The sequence below is a fragment of the Amblyomma maculatum genome, chromosome 3, assembly GCF_055883805.1.
Source record: "Amblyomma maculatum isolate TAMU_Amacu chromosome 3, ASM5588380v1, whole genome shotgun sequence".
NCBI lineage: Eukaryota > Metazoa > Arthropoda > Arachnida > Ixodida > Ixodidae > Amblyomma > Amblyomma maculatum.
In genome coordinates, this window is record NC_139346.1 from 111,533,245 (window position 1) to 111,550,202 (window position 16,958).

At 46.6% G+C, this 16,958-nt stretch overlaps 1 protein-coding gene across 1 annotated transcript in view; it reads left to right on the forward strand.

The window, feature by feature from the left end:
• The window catches only part of LOC146195697 (monocarboxylate transporter 12-B-like), a 53,330-nt gene extending 38,392 nt beyond the window's left edge, over positions 1-14,938 (forward strand). Inside the window, exons 3-5 of the mRNA XM_084596259.1 lie at positions 7,684-7,827; positions 11,645-12,643; positions 14,107-14,938. Coding sequence (XP_084452385.1) covers positions 7,684-7,827; positions 11,645-12,643; positions 14,107-14,249 — 1,286 coding nt within the window. The 3' untranslated portion in view covers positions 14,250-14,938. The remainder of the gene's footprint in view (positions 1-7,683; positions 7,828-11,644; positions 12,644-14,106) is intronic.
• Positions 14,939-16,958: the final 2,020 nt, after the last annotated feature.

A 16,958-nucleotide genomic window follows, 5' to 3' on the forward strand; every position in this document is an offset into this window, starting at 1 on the left:
TTGTAAAAGCAAACCCAGGCTTTAAGGCTTCCTTCTTGAATACGGAGCTTTAATTCAGGGAGTTTATTAGTGAGACCCCTACAGCTCCATTGCATTACAAAGGATGTATGGTTAGTGGTCATTAGTTCGTAGAACAGATGCTATCATCTGAGGCAGTTGCTGCAGCAGTGTAATCAAGGATGTCATTGAAGTTGTAGCTGCAGATTTCTCAGGTTGGGCATGTCTAGAATGGGGTTCCTGGGGGAAGGGTGGCTGGTCCTTACCCTGATGGAGCTGGGATAGGTAGGTCAACGCGGCTTGCGGCGGGTGCTAGCCTGTCACTGATTTTTTATCTCTTGTAGATCGTCATTGCACCCGCTACCGCTTAGGTGGTGGACGACGGCTGTTGCGGCGCGCGTCTTTATTTCCATCTTTTTTTATTTCTTTACTTTTTTCTGTCCACACGAGGCAGCGGAGGTGGCTCAGCTATTGAGCCAGTAGCAGGCCTGTGAATTTTCGTTTCCTTCTTCCTACAACCACAACAACATCTCGAGGACGTTAACTGGACGCCTGCAACGCAGCCTTCAATTTTTTGTATTTCCAGTTTTGGTCATTTATCGCCGCTCGTGTGAATTTCTAATGTCTAATAGAACTTTTTCTAAAATCCTTTTTACAGATACGGTAGAGTGTTTGGGGCTGCTCTCAATATTAGCGAAAGTATATATCTTTTAAATGGCAGGCCAGAAGCACGTCTCAATTGTGCCCTACAAATTATTTACAGCTGCAATCCGCATCCTTGGCACTAATTATGAGGCACGTGGGATGCCATCTTTGGTATAGAGTTCTGTTTTAAAACGAGGTATACAGCAAATTGGCTACGCCTAGTGCTTTTGAACTGCACATGCTGGAGAAACGCTACCTTGTCCACACTGTTTTCATGCGAAAGCCTTTAATGGCTCATACTCGCGGCGTCCGTCTGTCCGTACCTAGGAGAGGTGTAAGCTGTGGCCTCTCCCCCCATCCCCCTCATCGCCGCACTCTATTTTCCTAGGAACCACATGCGCCGGTGGGGGTGCAGCTGTGCATAGCAACCGTGACACCACGTGTCGGTGGGCGCGACACGCGCGCACATGTGCGGCGGCAGCAGGCGCCGACACTGCTTCGACAGACGTCTTGGTGCTGTCGAGTTAGTGAGACACATGGCGCCGAAGCGGCCTATATAGTGACTGTGCGGCAAGCGGCGCGGAGAAGCGGCGACGGATGCCTGATTCCCCCTACACCACACTTGAGAAAAAAAATCAGTTTGGTTGCCACCATTTTCATTCCCCACATCTCCTTCAATCTGAGGACTCGAGGCCAGGGAGAGGGGACACTTTTGATAATGACACAAACTCGGAATGCATACCCAGAGGTAAACGCAGCAAAGCAGGATCCAGAGATGTTTCCAAGAAACACTTTCGTCTCCACGCAGTGCAGTGCTGCAAAATGCTCGCTTCTCTTTCTGCGGCCTAATATACTATCTCGCACTTGTAACGTACCCTCCTCTCAGGGTTTTACGTACCCTGAAGTCTCTTGTGAGCTTATTTTTTAGGGGAGGGCGCACCGAACTGGTAGGTCTGGCGGCGCTCAGGTAGCCGCGTTCTAGGGGTGGGCTCGTCTTCGCTACTTTGTCCGTCAGCTGCAGGGTGCTGGCTCTGCGCTACTTTCTTCATTTGCTGCAAGGAGATGAGCGCCTAGCGATGGTGCTCATGCTACTATCTTTAGGCACAAGTGTTAGGGAGCTTGTTCCTGATATACCGCTCAACAGTTTTCCACAGGCGTTCCGGACGCCAGTTTTTTATTAGTGTATGGTGGCAATTTGGCCGTACGCCCGCCATGTCTGCCCAATTTTAGACATCTCGCAAACGGAGCAGAAGAGTGAATGGGAACGTTACTTATTCCGCTAATGCCTGCACAACGCAGGCGAAGGGCGGACTCCATTTCTTGGTTACCACTCACAGCATTGTTGCCGTCAGGGCATTTACGTAGCATTATGTGGCTCTTGAAGTGGGGGATTTTGCCTACACGAGATCGGCTGCAACGATGGGGCATTGCGCGGACAGCGCAGTGCCTCGACTGCCCACTTGAAGGATCTAATCGTCGCCTGACCCAGCAATCCGTGGTTGCTCGTGTCTCGGTTTCAGAGGTCTTGCCATCAATTGATTTCAGATAAATGGTAGGTGTCCTCGCGGTCGTTTTGCATGATTGCTGATTGTAGCTGGCGCTTTCATGTTATGGAGCAATTGTTGTGAGGCTGTCGCCCCAAAGACGGCGCCGATGAGCGTTTTTTCTCTGTCTTGGCCCGTCTGCTGAAGGCGACAGTATGCTTTTTGGCTGAGGAACCTTTCTACCTTGAGAAACAAGAGTTGCTTCGCTAATGGTTTTGCCTTTTTTTTTCGTACATCTCGGTACTTGCCATATAATGCCAATATCTATGTCAGTTCACAGCTGCATACATTCCGAAACAGATGTGTAGTACACACTGTTCATGCGACAGCTGTATATGTTCGCACCTATATTTATTTCTAAATTATTGTACACAGTGTATAATTTCCTTTAAATCGTCTTTCAAAACTTTATACGTCATCACAAGCAATCAATTTATTTTCCGGAACGTAAATAGAAAATTGTAATGTATTTCCTCGACATCAGGTAGGTTTTGTGCCGTACCTCCTGTTCTTAACCGTGTACGTTTTCAGTATTGGTCATTTATTATTATATATATCAACGTATATTGTCTAACAAAACTTTTTCTAAACACCCTCTTCGAGACAATGCCGTCCAAAAGATTCGGGCACAAGCCCAGTACTTGGAACGTTGCTATACTGAGCCAATCAAAGGCACAAGAACTCAATCGATAAAACAAGCGCCTTCAGAACTGCGACATGAAACTTTGTTGTAGAGGTTACCTACAAAGCAAATGCCTTGAGACCAAAAGAGAAACCATCTGCCTGTTGGCTGAAGCCGTGAAGAATCAGCGCAATCTTGGGTCCTGCTAGTTTGAGTCCCAGCCCCCTATTATGGTCTGCGTACCTGAGTGGGGGAGCAGGCGAAGCCCCTATATTAGTGATAATAAATTTTTCAGTCAATCAATCAACTGCGATGTAACAGAACCGCCAGGCACTCGGCACTCGCTCAAACAGAATGACAGCGTCCCCGTTTTCGTCTGCTCTCACAATTTTCGCTTTGCTTCGGCTCGTCGCCGCTACGCCAGGCACTCGACGGTCGCGCGGTAGGGTTGAAGAATCGGCTGGGTATTGGGCGCGAGTGCCACCACTAAAGCGACCGACGCTAGCGCATACCTAGGGGAACAAGTGGGATTACATGCCTTTGCGCGTTTTAAAACCTAATATTCGCGTTTATTTCAGTAGTTTGGGTTCATACAGAGGGCTAGCTTTGCAATTTTTGATCTTGCATCGTTACTGAGGCTGTGGAAGTTTATTAAACTGTTGCTACGGTCCGTTACTGATCTGTACCCGGACGTAAGCGAGGGAATTCTGCGCAAACTCCGATTGCCACCCGAAGCATAACATCACAGAGAAGTCCGTAATGAAAATTTGAATATAAAAATCAGAGAGTGGTCATTCTCATGGTGATTGATTGAAACACGTTTATGGATAGCCCTGTCATGAGGTTTTGCTGCTGGTATCTGAGCTAGTATCTGTGCCCCCCCCCCCCCCCTACATCACATTTCAGCGAGCGAGATTTCATCCATAGATTTGGCGCTAAAAGTTCGGTTAGCGGCACACGAAACGGCACGCGCGTTTTAATTTGCGCTTATCACTTGTGAAGCAAACGATAATATTGCTGGAAGGATGGAAAATATCTGACTTCCTTGTGGAGCAATACCCTTCCAAACAAAGGAGGAATCGTGTGAACACCTGAAGGTCTCAAATTATTCTAAATGAACGCGTTGTTACGGACGTTTCGCTGAAGTGCACTAGAAGATTCTGCCGCCTCGGGCAGCTATATGCATGGTGAGTTGGTTCAGGCAGCGTCTCCAGTACTGTAGTAATTTCAAATGACAGGGTCCCTGAATAAGCGAAAGATAGTGCATTGCATACATGTTGTGGGGTGCTGATCGAGATATGCGTAAAACAAAAACTATGGTGTGCGGGGAAAGCAAATATTTGCTCTACCCAAGACTGATAATGGCGGTAGTTAGTGCGCGAGAATTCGCTGTGTGGAACGCGTCTTCACACTGGCTAAAACATTATTCCATGTCATCCTCACTGCCAGATTTATGTGCTTACTACGTCCAGGGGAGCAGGCGAAGGGTGTCACTTTCGCAGGCGCTATGCGAAAACGCTCAGCATCTGTCAGGCTCCTGGCAGTCTTCTCTGCCCTTGCAGATGAATCCCATTATTTGTGCACTGACTGCTTACATCTCACTAATTGAGTGGTAGCTTCAGCTTTTGCTTATTTTTTTTATAAATGCAGATATGCTGCAGCCGGTGCTCGTCGTCATAGCAGTCAGTAAAGCTCGTCAAATTCGATAACTCTAACTCAGTGAAATGGTTTTGTGCCCAGTGAGTAGGTCTCATACCTGAAAATAAGCTTATACGCGCCCAGATCATGGTGCTTATTAAATAAAAAAAATTAATTGTGGTTAACCCTGACTAACCCAAGTTGAATTGCGATAGCAATGCAATGCCGGAAGCGTTTTTTTTTTGCTGCTACATTATTCATCTGTCACGCCCTATCACTGCAAAGTGGTACCGTCTTTGCCAAAAGTAACCAGGCAGCACGTTTTGCTTCTCGCTTGTATTCTAAAGCCGATATGGTTTTCCAGACGATCCCAGCTTGCTAATAAGTGAGGACCAGAGCCCGGCTTTACTTTGTACATATTTACAGCTTCAGAAGTGGCACGAATTCTGTACTACTTGACTGAAAAGCGGAACCTGCTGCCTGGTTACTTTTGGCAAAAGACCGTGCATTATAGGGGACTCTTAAGCTCATCCTTTGACAGTATGGCGCGAGAGGGTAAGATACCAGCCCACATATAAATGAAAAGGGTTCAACGCTGTTGAACCGAATATGGAGCGAAAGCATTAGCTGCCGGTGAACGAGCGTTCTTCTTATCCTTCTTCTCCTTCGTGGCTGTTCAAGGTCAAACGTGGCTCTTCCCGGGACGGCGCCACGGGCCGAAACCTTGCTATCGCAATAATAAATGAATGTAATGCTAAGCATCTAATGCAAAGCATCCTACAGCAGGAGGTAAACTTGCGTTATCCCACTTCGTCATGCGAGCGTTTCCGAGAGGTGGCACCACGGTATGTCTTTGCCCCCAACACCTCTAAATGTATGTTGCTCATTGTAAGTGTAGGCGTCGATCGAGGACGGCAACGCCAAACGCGATGCTTTTACGACCGAACGAGTTGTATACGCTGTCAGGTATGAAACGTGCATGAATTCAGCGATTTGCACGCAGCATATACGCGTTCTCAAAGAATACGGCCTTCTCTTTGTGAGAGAAAACTCAAGAGAATGAAGCTGGAAGGTGGTAGTTGGCAGGCGGCATGGTCATGCCCTGACACGTCATAAGATGGTGTGACATCAAAGACCCAGTGGCATGATATATATGGCGAGAGCTGTCAACTCGAATTTCGCCTATGACATAGAGCAAGATCCCAAAACAGCTTTCCAGGACTCTTCAATCCCGAGATATACAATCATCATCATCATCATCAGCCTGATTATACCCACCGCAGGGCGAAGGCCTCTCCCATATTTCTCCACTTAAGCCGGTTCTGTGCTAGCTGCATTCACTTGACCCCTGCGGACTTCTTAATCTCATCCGCCCACCTAACTTTCTGCCGCCCCCTGCTACGCTTTCCTTCCATTGGAATCCAGTTCGTTACCCTCAGCGACCATCGGTTATCCTCTCTTCGCACTACATGTCCGGCCCATGTCCATTTCTTCTTCTTAATTTCTACTAGAATGTCGGTAACTGAGATATACAATATTTGTATATATTGTATATCTCAGTTACCGACATTATATTGTATATCTCAGTTACCGACATTCTAGTAGAAATTAAGAAGAAGAAATGGACATGGAGATATACAATATATGTATTTATTTCAGGTTTTCTGTCCCATAACGAATGATATTTGGACTGTATGCTAATTAGTATGTATTGGGTAAGCCAGGCCTAAATGAAGGCGGCTACTGATTATGCAAGTAACAGTGGGAATAGCAGAGCGAGGATTTGCAAGAGCAGATGGCCATCATTAAAATGTTACGTCGTGATCTTAAAAGCCCTAGGTCTTGATACACATTCTTCTTCACAATCGTCGTCTTATGCCTAAGAAATTGCGGGGGTATTGATAGTTTGCGAATAATCATTTTATTCGCTGTGGCAAATTATTCTAAAATATTGCCACCACCTTTCAGTCAGGAGTGAGGGAGTAATCCCGCAGAGTTCTATTCACATCTCACCCTTCTACACCAAAAGAAGCTGCTCTGGTCTCGTGACAACCCAAAAGACGCCAACGAATCAGTGTCCAGACATGCAGCCTGTGATGTACCACCTGCAAAGGATGCTTGCAATTATTTGGCGTTGCAAGGCTTTAAAACAGGAGGCGCTATGGTCGCGGTGTTTGCCAAGTATCACCCACCAAAGGTATGGTGGTGATGGTTTGATGTCATCAGGTTTCTAACTATCCGCGACGACGAGCCGGACAATGTTTTAATATGGGGAGTGCAGGGGAAGGTTCTAATTAGCTCTCACCGAAAAACCTGCCTGGGCAGGCTGCTTAGTGACGAAGCTAAGAGGCTTCGAACCGTCGATGACGGGCTTTTTTGCCTGACATGATGATGCTAGCATTCTCTTGTTAAAACCATTGAAGCACGCCTTAGACGACGAGAAGCTCAGTGAAAGTGTTAACAGATCTATGTTAACACCACTATGGTGCCCAATTCAAACTTGACGCGGTAGTAGACCACGTCATGCAAGCTATTTCTTTTTTTCGCCACTTGGCCCGTAGAAGGGGACAGCCATTTACGGTTACTCGTTTGTTATATTTCGGAGCAACGGAGCAATATGAAGTGCACCACACTGGTTCGTAGACTGGGAAGTCGAATTTGTTCCCATAGGAAACGAAACATGCGAAGATATTTGACTGTACGTTCCCGTTGCGCTTCGTGCGCGCCTTATGCACTCAGAGTAAATTTTGCGCGAAAAACAGTGCAAGTCCGTGCGCAGCAGGAATGTAGTAAATCGCCTCGTCACTGCTTCCAGAACTGCTGTGACCATATCCTATCTGTAGCTTCGATCACCACAGTGGCATTAACTGCAGAGCATAGTGAATTTATCTTTCCATTAGTGAATTTCTGGTTTTGTATATATAAGTAGAAGAATATTTACATCTTACGTCGGTATTGTCTGAAATCCTCATCTCAGAAAATATTTTCGTTTTTTTTAGAACTCGCTATTGCTCAGACCTTTTGAGCTGGAGCACAGGGTTTCAAACGTTATAATACGAAAATTCAGGCATACTGTTGGAGTTACTTATGAATTCGCTGCGTACTACAGGTAAGAACTTTGGGGTGGTCACATCATTACGGGGGCCGATATGAGAAGCTTCTGATATAAGTACCGCACTGAAGCTGTGAAACATATTTATTTATTGCTGGATCTATTTATTTCTTTTTTGCACGCAGGGTTTGCTATTGCAGTTGTGCAGGACAAGATTTCCCCCTTCACCATGATCGTGGCTGGCGCAGTGCTGTGTCCATTGGCACTCATCACGTCTTCCTTTGCACCGAACATCGCCTGGATTTGCGTCACATATGGATTCATCTACGGTAGGCTATCCTTATGACGCTTGAAATTGGCTACACTGGTTACGTCTGCTTCCATGCTTTGATAAGTTCCGGCTTCATGCGATTAGGGAACAGAAGTGTGTACTGTGTTTCCGGCGTTTCTGCAATAAAATTTTGTATTGGTGCTTATTTTTTTATCTGATGCCGCGGTTTAAATTACAGGCCGAGTAAGGCTCATTCTCTCACAGCTCTTAGTGCTAATTCTGATTCCTACGCGCTGAAGAAACACCTTTTCTAGAATCAATGCCAGCCAAATGATCATTTCAACGGAGGCGGCCGCAAAAGGTTTTCGACTAGCGCCTTCAATTTCTCGCATCACTTTGCACAAGAGAAGTGCAACTATCGTTGGTCAATGTTTGTGTTTAGTGAGAGGTTTTCTTAAAACCATCAAAGCAAGAAAGGCTAGGAGACTTTATGATATTTGTATGGCACTAAAGAGAATCTTTTCCGAGGAGAACATACTTGCTATGGTCAGTAACTGTGTATAGCTGAACGTCCTGAAACAACTCTGACTACGCCAGAAGACGCGATGGATGGTTGCGAAATATTTGAGGCCACCTGGCGTTCTCTGCCGCTCTCCAAAATCCGGCAAAATCAGCACAGCCAGTTTTGAATCCACGACATTAGTGACAAACGGGAAAAGCCTGCACCACTGATTCACCAGAGTGGTGGCAGAGGGAACTTGAATCGGTTTGGAGCAAAATTTGGCACACGGAAGAATGCGCTGTGCGACACTGACAGTAGCACTGAGCCGAACACCACTCATAAGGCTAACCCCTTCAGAGCGATAGAAGGAGAGCACATATCACATGTATTATAGCGCAGCAGTAAATGTGTTAGCATGAGAGAGAAGGCCGGTGCATGGCCGTCAATCTCGGTGGTTAAGTTTGTGGATTACCTGCAGAGAGATAAGGAGAGAGAGAAATTACTTTTTTACAGGCTTTGGAATTAGGAAAGGGTGGGTAATAACACGGCTACGTGAAGTGATACCGCACGGGCCCATGAACGCCTGCTTAAAAAGGCATGTACGCTAACGCAATATCTTCGGCTAAGTCTCTATACAGTGAGGAATATCCCAATTTAAATCATACGCTGTCAGCAAGTGAAAAACTCGGAAAATAGAGCGTATTAAATATCTCAGAATTGTGAAGTTGCAGGAACGTCTTGCCAAAATATGTCTGCAGCAGCAGAATGCGCTAGCAAAACCAACGATATGGGCGACCTTCTCCGATAGTTTTCTACACTGAAAGTTCCATCCCCATTTTCGTCACCAAAGATAAAGTTTTATAAATTTACAGCAAAATCTGACATTGCTCATCGCGGACGGGACTTGATGGCTCTAAGGCTGCTCTGTCAACACAAAACAATAGCGCCAATACCTGACATATTCGTAAGCGCTTGACCAAATGCGTAGTGAACATGCCGAGCATCAGTAGACAGAAAGGTCCTCGTTTTTCAACCGAAAAAAAAAAGTCAAAGGGCGACGACCACTCGGCTATGCTATCACAAAATTTTCAAAGGATTAGAGTTGCGCGAAGAATGCAAAAACTAAGAGAGGAGCCGTCTTTCTGGGCAGCCGGCTTGCGCACCAGGTCACGCACTACGCACGTACATCTCGCAAGGCAAGGAAATTGCGCATGATTAGAAGGAATACGACAATACGGTTAAGCAAGTACTTAACCGCCTATACCCGGTGGCAGCCTATACCCTCCAGCAAAGGGCACGTAAATGGCGTGAGCCATTGTGGACTATGTGTCTCGAGCTCGGATCGAGCCCGAGTCAGGGTATGGTTTTCTCGTGTGGGGTAAACCGTGCTACCTGATCAATCACACTCAAATTGGTTTATGTCTTCAGATCTTTTATTTCAGTTTTTCACGTACTAATAATGCTGAAGACGGCAAAGGAAAAGAAGCGACGCACCCCTGCTTGACGGAGCTCGCAGCTCCTATGAAGTTTCAGAAACCAATAAGGTTCAGTCTGGAGGGGAACGTATAACTCCAAGCACAAACGGAGCGTACGAAATGTGGATACCATTGCACATGCACTCTTCAAAATCTGTTTTTACACCAAAAATAAACGAGGAAAGCATCTTGCTACATGAAAATCAAAGTTAAAACTATGACCTGCGAAAATTAAGACATATTTGCAGTAACAGCGGAGATAAACTTTGTGGTTTCGAACTGAAGTTGAAGATAAGGTACTCTGAAGATCAGGCCTTCATGTACTTGGAAACCGAGATGAGATAGATCTGGCATTGATAAATTCATAGCTCTTCGATTTTTCAGAGGTGACAAAAGATTTACAGCTTATAACCTCCAAAGGGGGATAGGCGCTGAACTGGTGCTAGGGTATTATAAATGATATTTCGAAACTTTTATTTTACAGAAACCCACAAATCTATATTACAATACATCTGCTGCGGGCACAGGGGTGTTGTTAAATAATATAGAGCCAGTGTGCGAAAATAATCATACATTTTCAACAGACGCGACATTCGTTTTTACAGAACAGATACCTTGGGCATATCTGAGATTCGCGCTTTCTCATATAAAAAAGTATTGACAAAAAGAAGTTAGGAACAACCAAATTATAGAATATTTTTATTGAAATGGGTGAAATGTTTTTAATACGGCAAACAATGCGTATTGAATAAAAAATGGAGATGGAGACTGCTTGAAAGCGTACGTCCCATTTGATTGTCGATATGAACAGTATGCCAAAAGTTTGCAGCGATCTTTTGCTTTTGTATGAAACTTTTTCTTTTATACGTGAGTATTTCTGATGTTTCTCTTCTGTTGTATATTGCGTGTTTTTATTGTTTGTATTATTTAATTGTTACATTTTTGTTGACACGCTTGCTGTGTACGCCATGCCTTGCAACGGTTTCCTGGACTTAGTCAAGCTGCTCTAGCAGCTTTTATCCAGGAACCCTTCCAGCAAAACTGGAAAATAAACAACTGAACTGAAAACTGATCGCATCTTGATATAAACATATTAGAGGTGGGTACACCACGTGATTTTTCTGAGGGTTGAGATAAAGGCGTCAATATTTTCTTTTATACTTTTTAGCAATTATTTATAAAATATGGATACAGGTAGAAGAAATAAAACGTTTGCCCTCTTTAAACGCCATTATTATCTCCAATTTATTTTACCTATATATTAAAAATCAAGGATTCCATAATATTACCCTAACGAACGTCTGCAGTTATTGTGAGTAGATAGAAGCAAAGACGGTCAATATGTACATACTAGTATCTCGAACCCAAGCGCGATAAGGTTGGGGAATGTCTGCGGTTAGCATTATCAGACGCGTCGCTTAAATCTCTCAAGAATTCCGAGAGTGGACAGCTTCAGAAAAAAAAATTCGTGGCTTGCCGCAGTTGGTAAAGCGCTCTGCTGGGAATACGAGGGATGGAGGTGCTATTCTCTTTGGAAAAATGTTTGTTTTTCATGAGGAGATCAGTCGAGCAATGTGACGTCATGCCAGATGGCGCTTCCAGATGCTTGGAAGCAGCAATGGAACATGCGTAATAATTCCTGTTTATTTTCCTGAGAAATTCTTGGCAGTGCTTTACGTACAACTTGCGTTCTTCACCATCCTCGTCTGGTACATTGACGTGAGGCTAAATTTGAGGTCGAATTGTACACCTCTGTCATTTTTTAGTGTATTTTGTTTGATAGGAAAAATGAATATAACAAACACATTGGTGCGCCTGCGTGCTTATGGGTGTTGCATATGCAGGCTGACCCAATAACGTTAGCTTCGTGTCAAACGCTCTCTAATTCCTGCTTCCAGGGCTAGCATTCGGAATACTGTCCATCTCCACATCAATCTGCATCGTGTCGCACTTCCACAAGTACAGAGGCTTCGCCACGGGCATCCAGTATCTGGGAGTGTCGCTGTCTGGTGTGGTTGGACCATCGCTCTTGTCCGCCTTGGCAACAACCTATGGCCTACAGGGCACATTCCTTCTCACTGCAGGGATGGCTCTGCACATAATTCCTCTGGCTATGTTACTGCGGAATCCGAGACCAGTCGTGTGGCCAAGGTGGATATTTTGTAGAACGAACAGCAAGAACGGAGCTTTGGCAGTGAACGGAAGCACCGCTACCGTGCCCGTAGACACGCTTGACGTTTACGACACAGACAGTGCGGTCCAACAACGCCCAAAACAAGCCACGTACGAACCAGCCTCGGGGTCGCAACCGACGCTTAGAAATCAATGCGAAGAGACTGAAGCACGGGAACATGAATATGAGCAGCCTAACAATGAATTAGAAGTCACTTATGTTCCAGCGAAGCGAAACATTGCTTCTGAACTCGTTTTTCAAATCACGGAGCTTCTGCGGGCACCCAGCTTCTACGTAATACTAGTGCCAATAATTTCAGCGGACTTCACACTTCCGTTATTGGCGACCACGGTGGTAGACTACGCCACGGACAAAGGAACCCCACTGGACTCAGCAGCTCAGCTCGTCAGCTGCTTGTGCGCTGGAGGTTTTTGCGGACGCTTACTGATTCCTCTGCTGTCCGACAAGACGCCGCGTAGCCGGTGCATCATTGCATCGGCCAGCTATGTGCTCTTATCCTTGTACTTTTTGGTGATGCCGCACCTGTTCGGTTTCTGGGTGATTGCTGCGGGCACCTTCATCGCCGGAGCCCAACAAGGGTACTTGGCAACGATTAAGACTGTGCTCGTTGCAGACTACTTGGGCGTGCAGAAAGTAGCCGTGTCTTGGGGTGTGACGGGTTTGGCGACGCTGCCCCTCACCTTCTGTGAGCCTTCTATCGTGGGTAAGTGCCGGAATATGACTATCGTGGTTACAGATTCCGCCGTTTCAGTATATCACTTGTGATTTCAGATGCCTAGGCAGCCTTGTACCGTCAGCACGTAAAACCCAGGACTGGTAATTTAGAACTTTCGTTTGACTATAAGGCGTATATGAGAATATGGAGATATAAACACATTGTCCTCTTTCCACAATGTGCAAAATACTGCCCATGCGACAAAGCGAACATTTATTCGTAAATATTCATATTATCACGTAGCCGTTTAGGCCCGTAACCAGAAGGTTGGGTTTTAATGGGGTGTTGAGCTAGCAGGCGCAGAAGAACAGGGTCGGAGCACCGAGTGATGGCAGCTAACTTAAGCTTCTTCTCGAACGCCACGGGGCACTTCTTCGAGTCCGTGCACGAGACTCTCGATGAGCAGCCGCCTAGCGGCTGCTGTTGCACACGCTACAATATGAAACCCCCAATTCTGATGTTTTTTGTGATCTGCTGCACTCTTTATTTATCTCCAGATTGCTTTTTGTAGAGAAATCGAAGTGCTTGCTTTAGCATGGAACGGGTGAAGGTGTATCTAACAGAAATGTAGTTTGCATTCACACCACTTAGTAAGCTAGTAAGCTTGTGAGGCTTTGCCTTCAGTTTTATTTACCCAAACCAAAGCTCGCAGTCGGTAGTACTAAACGAAAAAAACGGCCGAAGAGAAATTACATTCCAACAAACCACCTGAAGCCTCCTCCAAAACGTCCGCTTATTTATGTGTGTTTCCTCTCGTCTTTTCTAGCCACAGCTAACCTGTTCTAGGATAAAACAGATAAGCCGTACCATAGATGCAGCTATTGCTATGTCTCGTACATTTTGCTTTGCGACTACTGAACTATAGCACTGAGTGTAGTTCCGTCCTATAATAGTGTATTCTTTGCACGGCTTATACTGGCGCATTACAGTCAACACCTGTAAAGATTGCCTAAAAGTGCAATGGCCTGGTTTATTGTGCACTCGAGATATTCTCTCATCTCCACCCCAATGCGAAAGCCGGCTGTAGGCATGAGGCTGATATAAAATTAGTTAAAAAACATCCTCTGAAATCGCATTTAGCCTCAAATGTAATTAATTCCATGCGGCGAAACAAGGAGGCACTTTTGCTTCAGTCTCGGATATTCTCACTAGTGTAATGGCCTCCTCACGTGCGTCCTTCTATGTAGCACATCTCACAAATACGCACGAATTTAGTGCTAGGAGGGGCTGGAAACTGATATTGTCGCAGCAAACAGGACGTAGAAGCGATATAAAATAGAATTTTTCTACACAATATTAATGTTAGCCACAAAAGCACTTCACAATGTGGCAGGGATGCAATACGGTGTCTTCAAAACTTATGGTTTAAACTTTGAAAGTGCAGATTGAAGGAAATGTAGCCTCGCTTACAGCGAGTAGTACAAGTCTTGTCTCAAATGTGTTTTACGCAGGCGCCTTCCGAGACACCGGTGGCTCGTACGACAACCTTTACCGATTGTTTGCGGCAATGGGAGTGGTCTCCGCGCTGCTCTTAGGACTCCAAGCCTGCTTGGATGCTAGGGAAACAAAAGCAGCACCTAAAGATCTTCCGTAGAGCAACTCTACTCTGTACTGAGGTTACCAAGCAAGTGTGCAGTGCGCGACAGCGTATTTCAAAGAACACCCGCTTGCAACGCTCTGCGGCGATGTGAGGAGCATCAGGGACGCAAAGTGGGTGCTGCGTCTGATGAAGATCTCACTGACGTTCTGCATGAAGCTTCGACGAATATGCTGCATGAAGTGGGGGTCCGGGGTCAGCGTGGTTGAGGCGAGTGCGGTAACCCGAGATAGATCCAACATCCAACGTTTCCCATAGGCACTCTGAACGCTTTTGCGCATAAGCAACGGATATGTAATAACGTTGCCTGTTTGCTGCGATTTCCGCACGGCCAAACGTTAGTTGCAAGCATGTGTAGAACGCACTTCACGAAAGTGAACAGCTGAAACACATGCTGAATTTATAGCATTTTCGCAATGCGCTTTCTACAAGGAGTTTTTAACTAGTCTCCTCTTCTGACTGTGCTCCTGCCCACTTCTTACCCATTTGTGGTGTGCGCACATGCGGAGAGCAATGGTCCTTAGGTTATTTCTAAGGCGCTGCGCTAGTAAATGCTCTTGAACTGCGCGATAGCTCTAGCGCCACAGGTGCATTTCAGCCTAAGGAGCAGAAATGGCCTTAGTGTGAAACGTGCTGTAAAGTACTGTGGACGTTACTTCGTGGGTTGAATTTTAAATCTTTTTTAAGGACTCAAAATGCTAGAACCCATCATATATCCTCATGCGGGCGGAGGAAAATAAGGTTAACGCCCTTATCCAACAGGCGTACAAGGCCGCCCTCAACTTACCCCGCTACACCTCCAATGAATGCCTTCTTCACATGGGCATCCATACTTCGCTGGCTGAGCTCACGGAAGCTCACCGCTCAGCCCATTTGGAGCTATTATCATCTACCTTCACCGGCCGGAATATCCTTGCTCGCATCCATCTCTCACCTCCCGGTCACTGCTCTACACAGCATACACTCCCCCTGCGACACACCGCGTTCTTTAGGTGCATCCTCTGCCAAAGAATATGCACCCAGAGCACCATGTCGCCTGCCGCCAGGCACACGCAGAAGCTCTTCACAAACGCTATGGCTTCCAGCCAGAGACCGTTTACGTAGACGCTGCCTCATACCCCTCCCGCCCTGCGTTCGCCCTCAGCGCGGTTTCCAACTCTTTTCAACTGGTCGCAACCGGTACAACTTTTGCCTCCACGTCCCTGGAGGCGGCGGAGGCGGCGGGTGCCCTCGCCATAGCTACTACCCCAGCCACAACTATCTTTAGCGACTCTAAATCTGCCGTACGGGACTTCGCTCGCGGTCGCATCTCTAGCCCAGCCTTCCGGTTCCTCTAGAAGAACGGCTGATTGGGCGAGTTGGTGAACCATGATGGACAGTAATGTATATTGCGCAAAAAGACGAGACAAAGAGGAGAAGTGGACAACGACGGCGCAGTGGACAACGACGGTGCGCCGTCGTTGTCCACTTCTCCTCTTTGTCTCGTCTTTTTGCGCAATATACATTACTGTCCTTCCGGTTCCTCGCCTGCCTCCTCCCACCCTAACACCCTATTCAATTAATATGGGTACCCGCTCAAACGGGTCACCCAGGCAACGATGCACCTCACTCTTTTGCTCGAGGATACGTCAGCCGAGCAAGGACTGCCACTGCCTGGGGAGAAGCTAGCGAGCGCATGGTATCCTATCACGAAATCTCTCTCCATTACCGTTATCAACGAACCATTCCTCCTCTTCATAAATCTATGACTAAGCTACAACAGGTGACGTGGCGCCTGCTTCAGTCACGTACATTCCCATCCCCTGCTTTCTTAGCTTTGATCCATCCAGGACTGTTCTCGTCGCAGTGCACCCTGTGTGAGACACCTAAAGCTGATTTTGAACCCATCATGATGAAATGCTTGGAATTCCACTCTCCAGCCACTTGGCAACTCTCCTATCTCGAGCAATGGGAGGCTGCGGTGTCCACCTCTGACCCGGCCGTTGAAAAGCGGCTGACGGACTGGGCTTTTGGTGTCGCTGGGATGCCGACCCGTCATTCGGATGTAATCACTTAATGCTCCCAAATATACAGTTTTTCACCACCACCATCGCACATCTTTTGTTGTTGAGTTTAGACGTCCGATATATTTCTCGTCATCACCATTGCCCCTCGTAACCAGCTCTGCAGGTGGGGCAGCGAGCGCTCCCTATCCTCCCCTTCTCCCTCTGTGGCGGCGGCCGCATGGTGCTATCCGATTGCTGCGCGCGCTCCTACCACCCGTGTTTACCCATGCGTGTACCCTCCTCCCCCCTCCCTGCTTAGCGGGGACGACGTTCCTCTTTATCTCTTTATACTTTCACTCCCGCCTTCCTCCCTTCCCTTACGGCGCGGTTAAGGTGACCACAGAAAACAAGTGAGACTGTTACCGCGCCTTTCCCTTCCTATAAATCAATCAGTTTTTTTTTCTCCGAGTTCTCCGGTTGCAGATGCGCCGGCTCGCTATCAGCGGATCACAGTGCATGCATCCCAGGCTGAAGCGCAGAGTCACGTTATCTTGACTTGCTACCGGCGTCAGCGGCATCAATCAATCGCTGCTATCTCTTCGCCTCGAAACATTCCTACGGGCCCACGCGCTGCGTTTAGCACTCTCCAGATAACTCAATTGCTCTCTTCATTTCTCTGACTACAAAGCTTCCTTTCTGATATTCAAGAACTGTCAGTGGG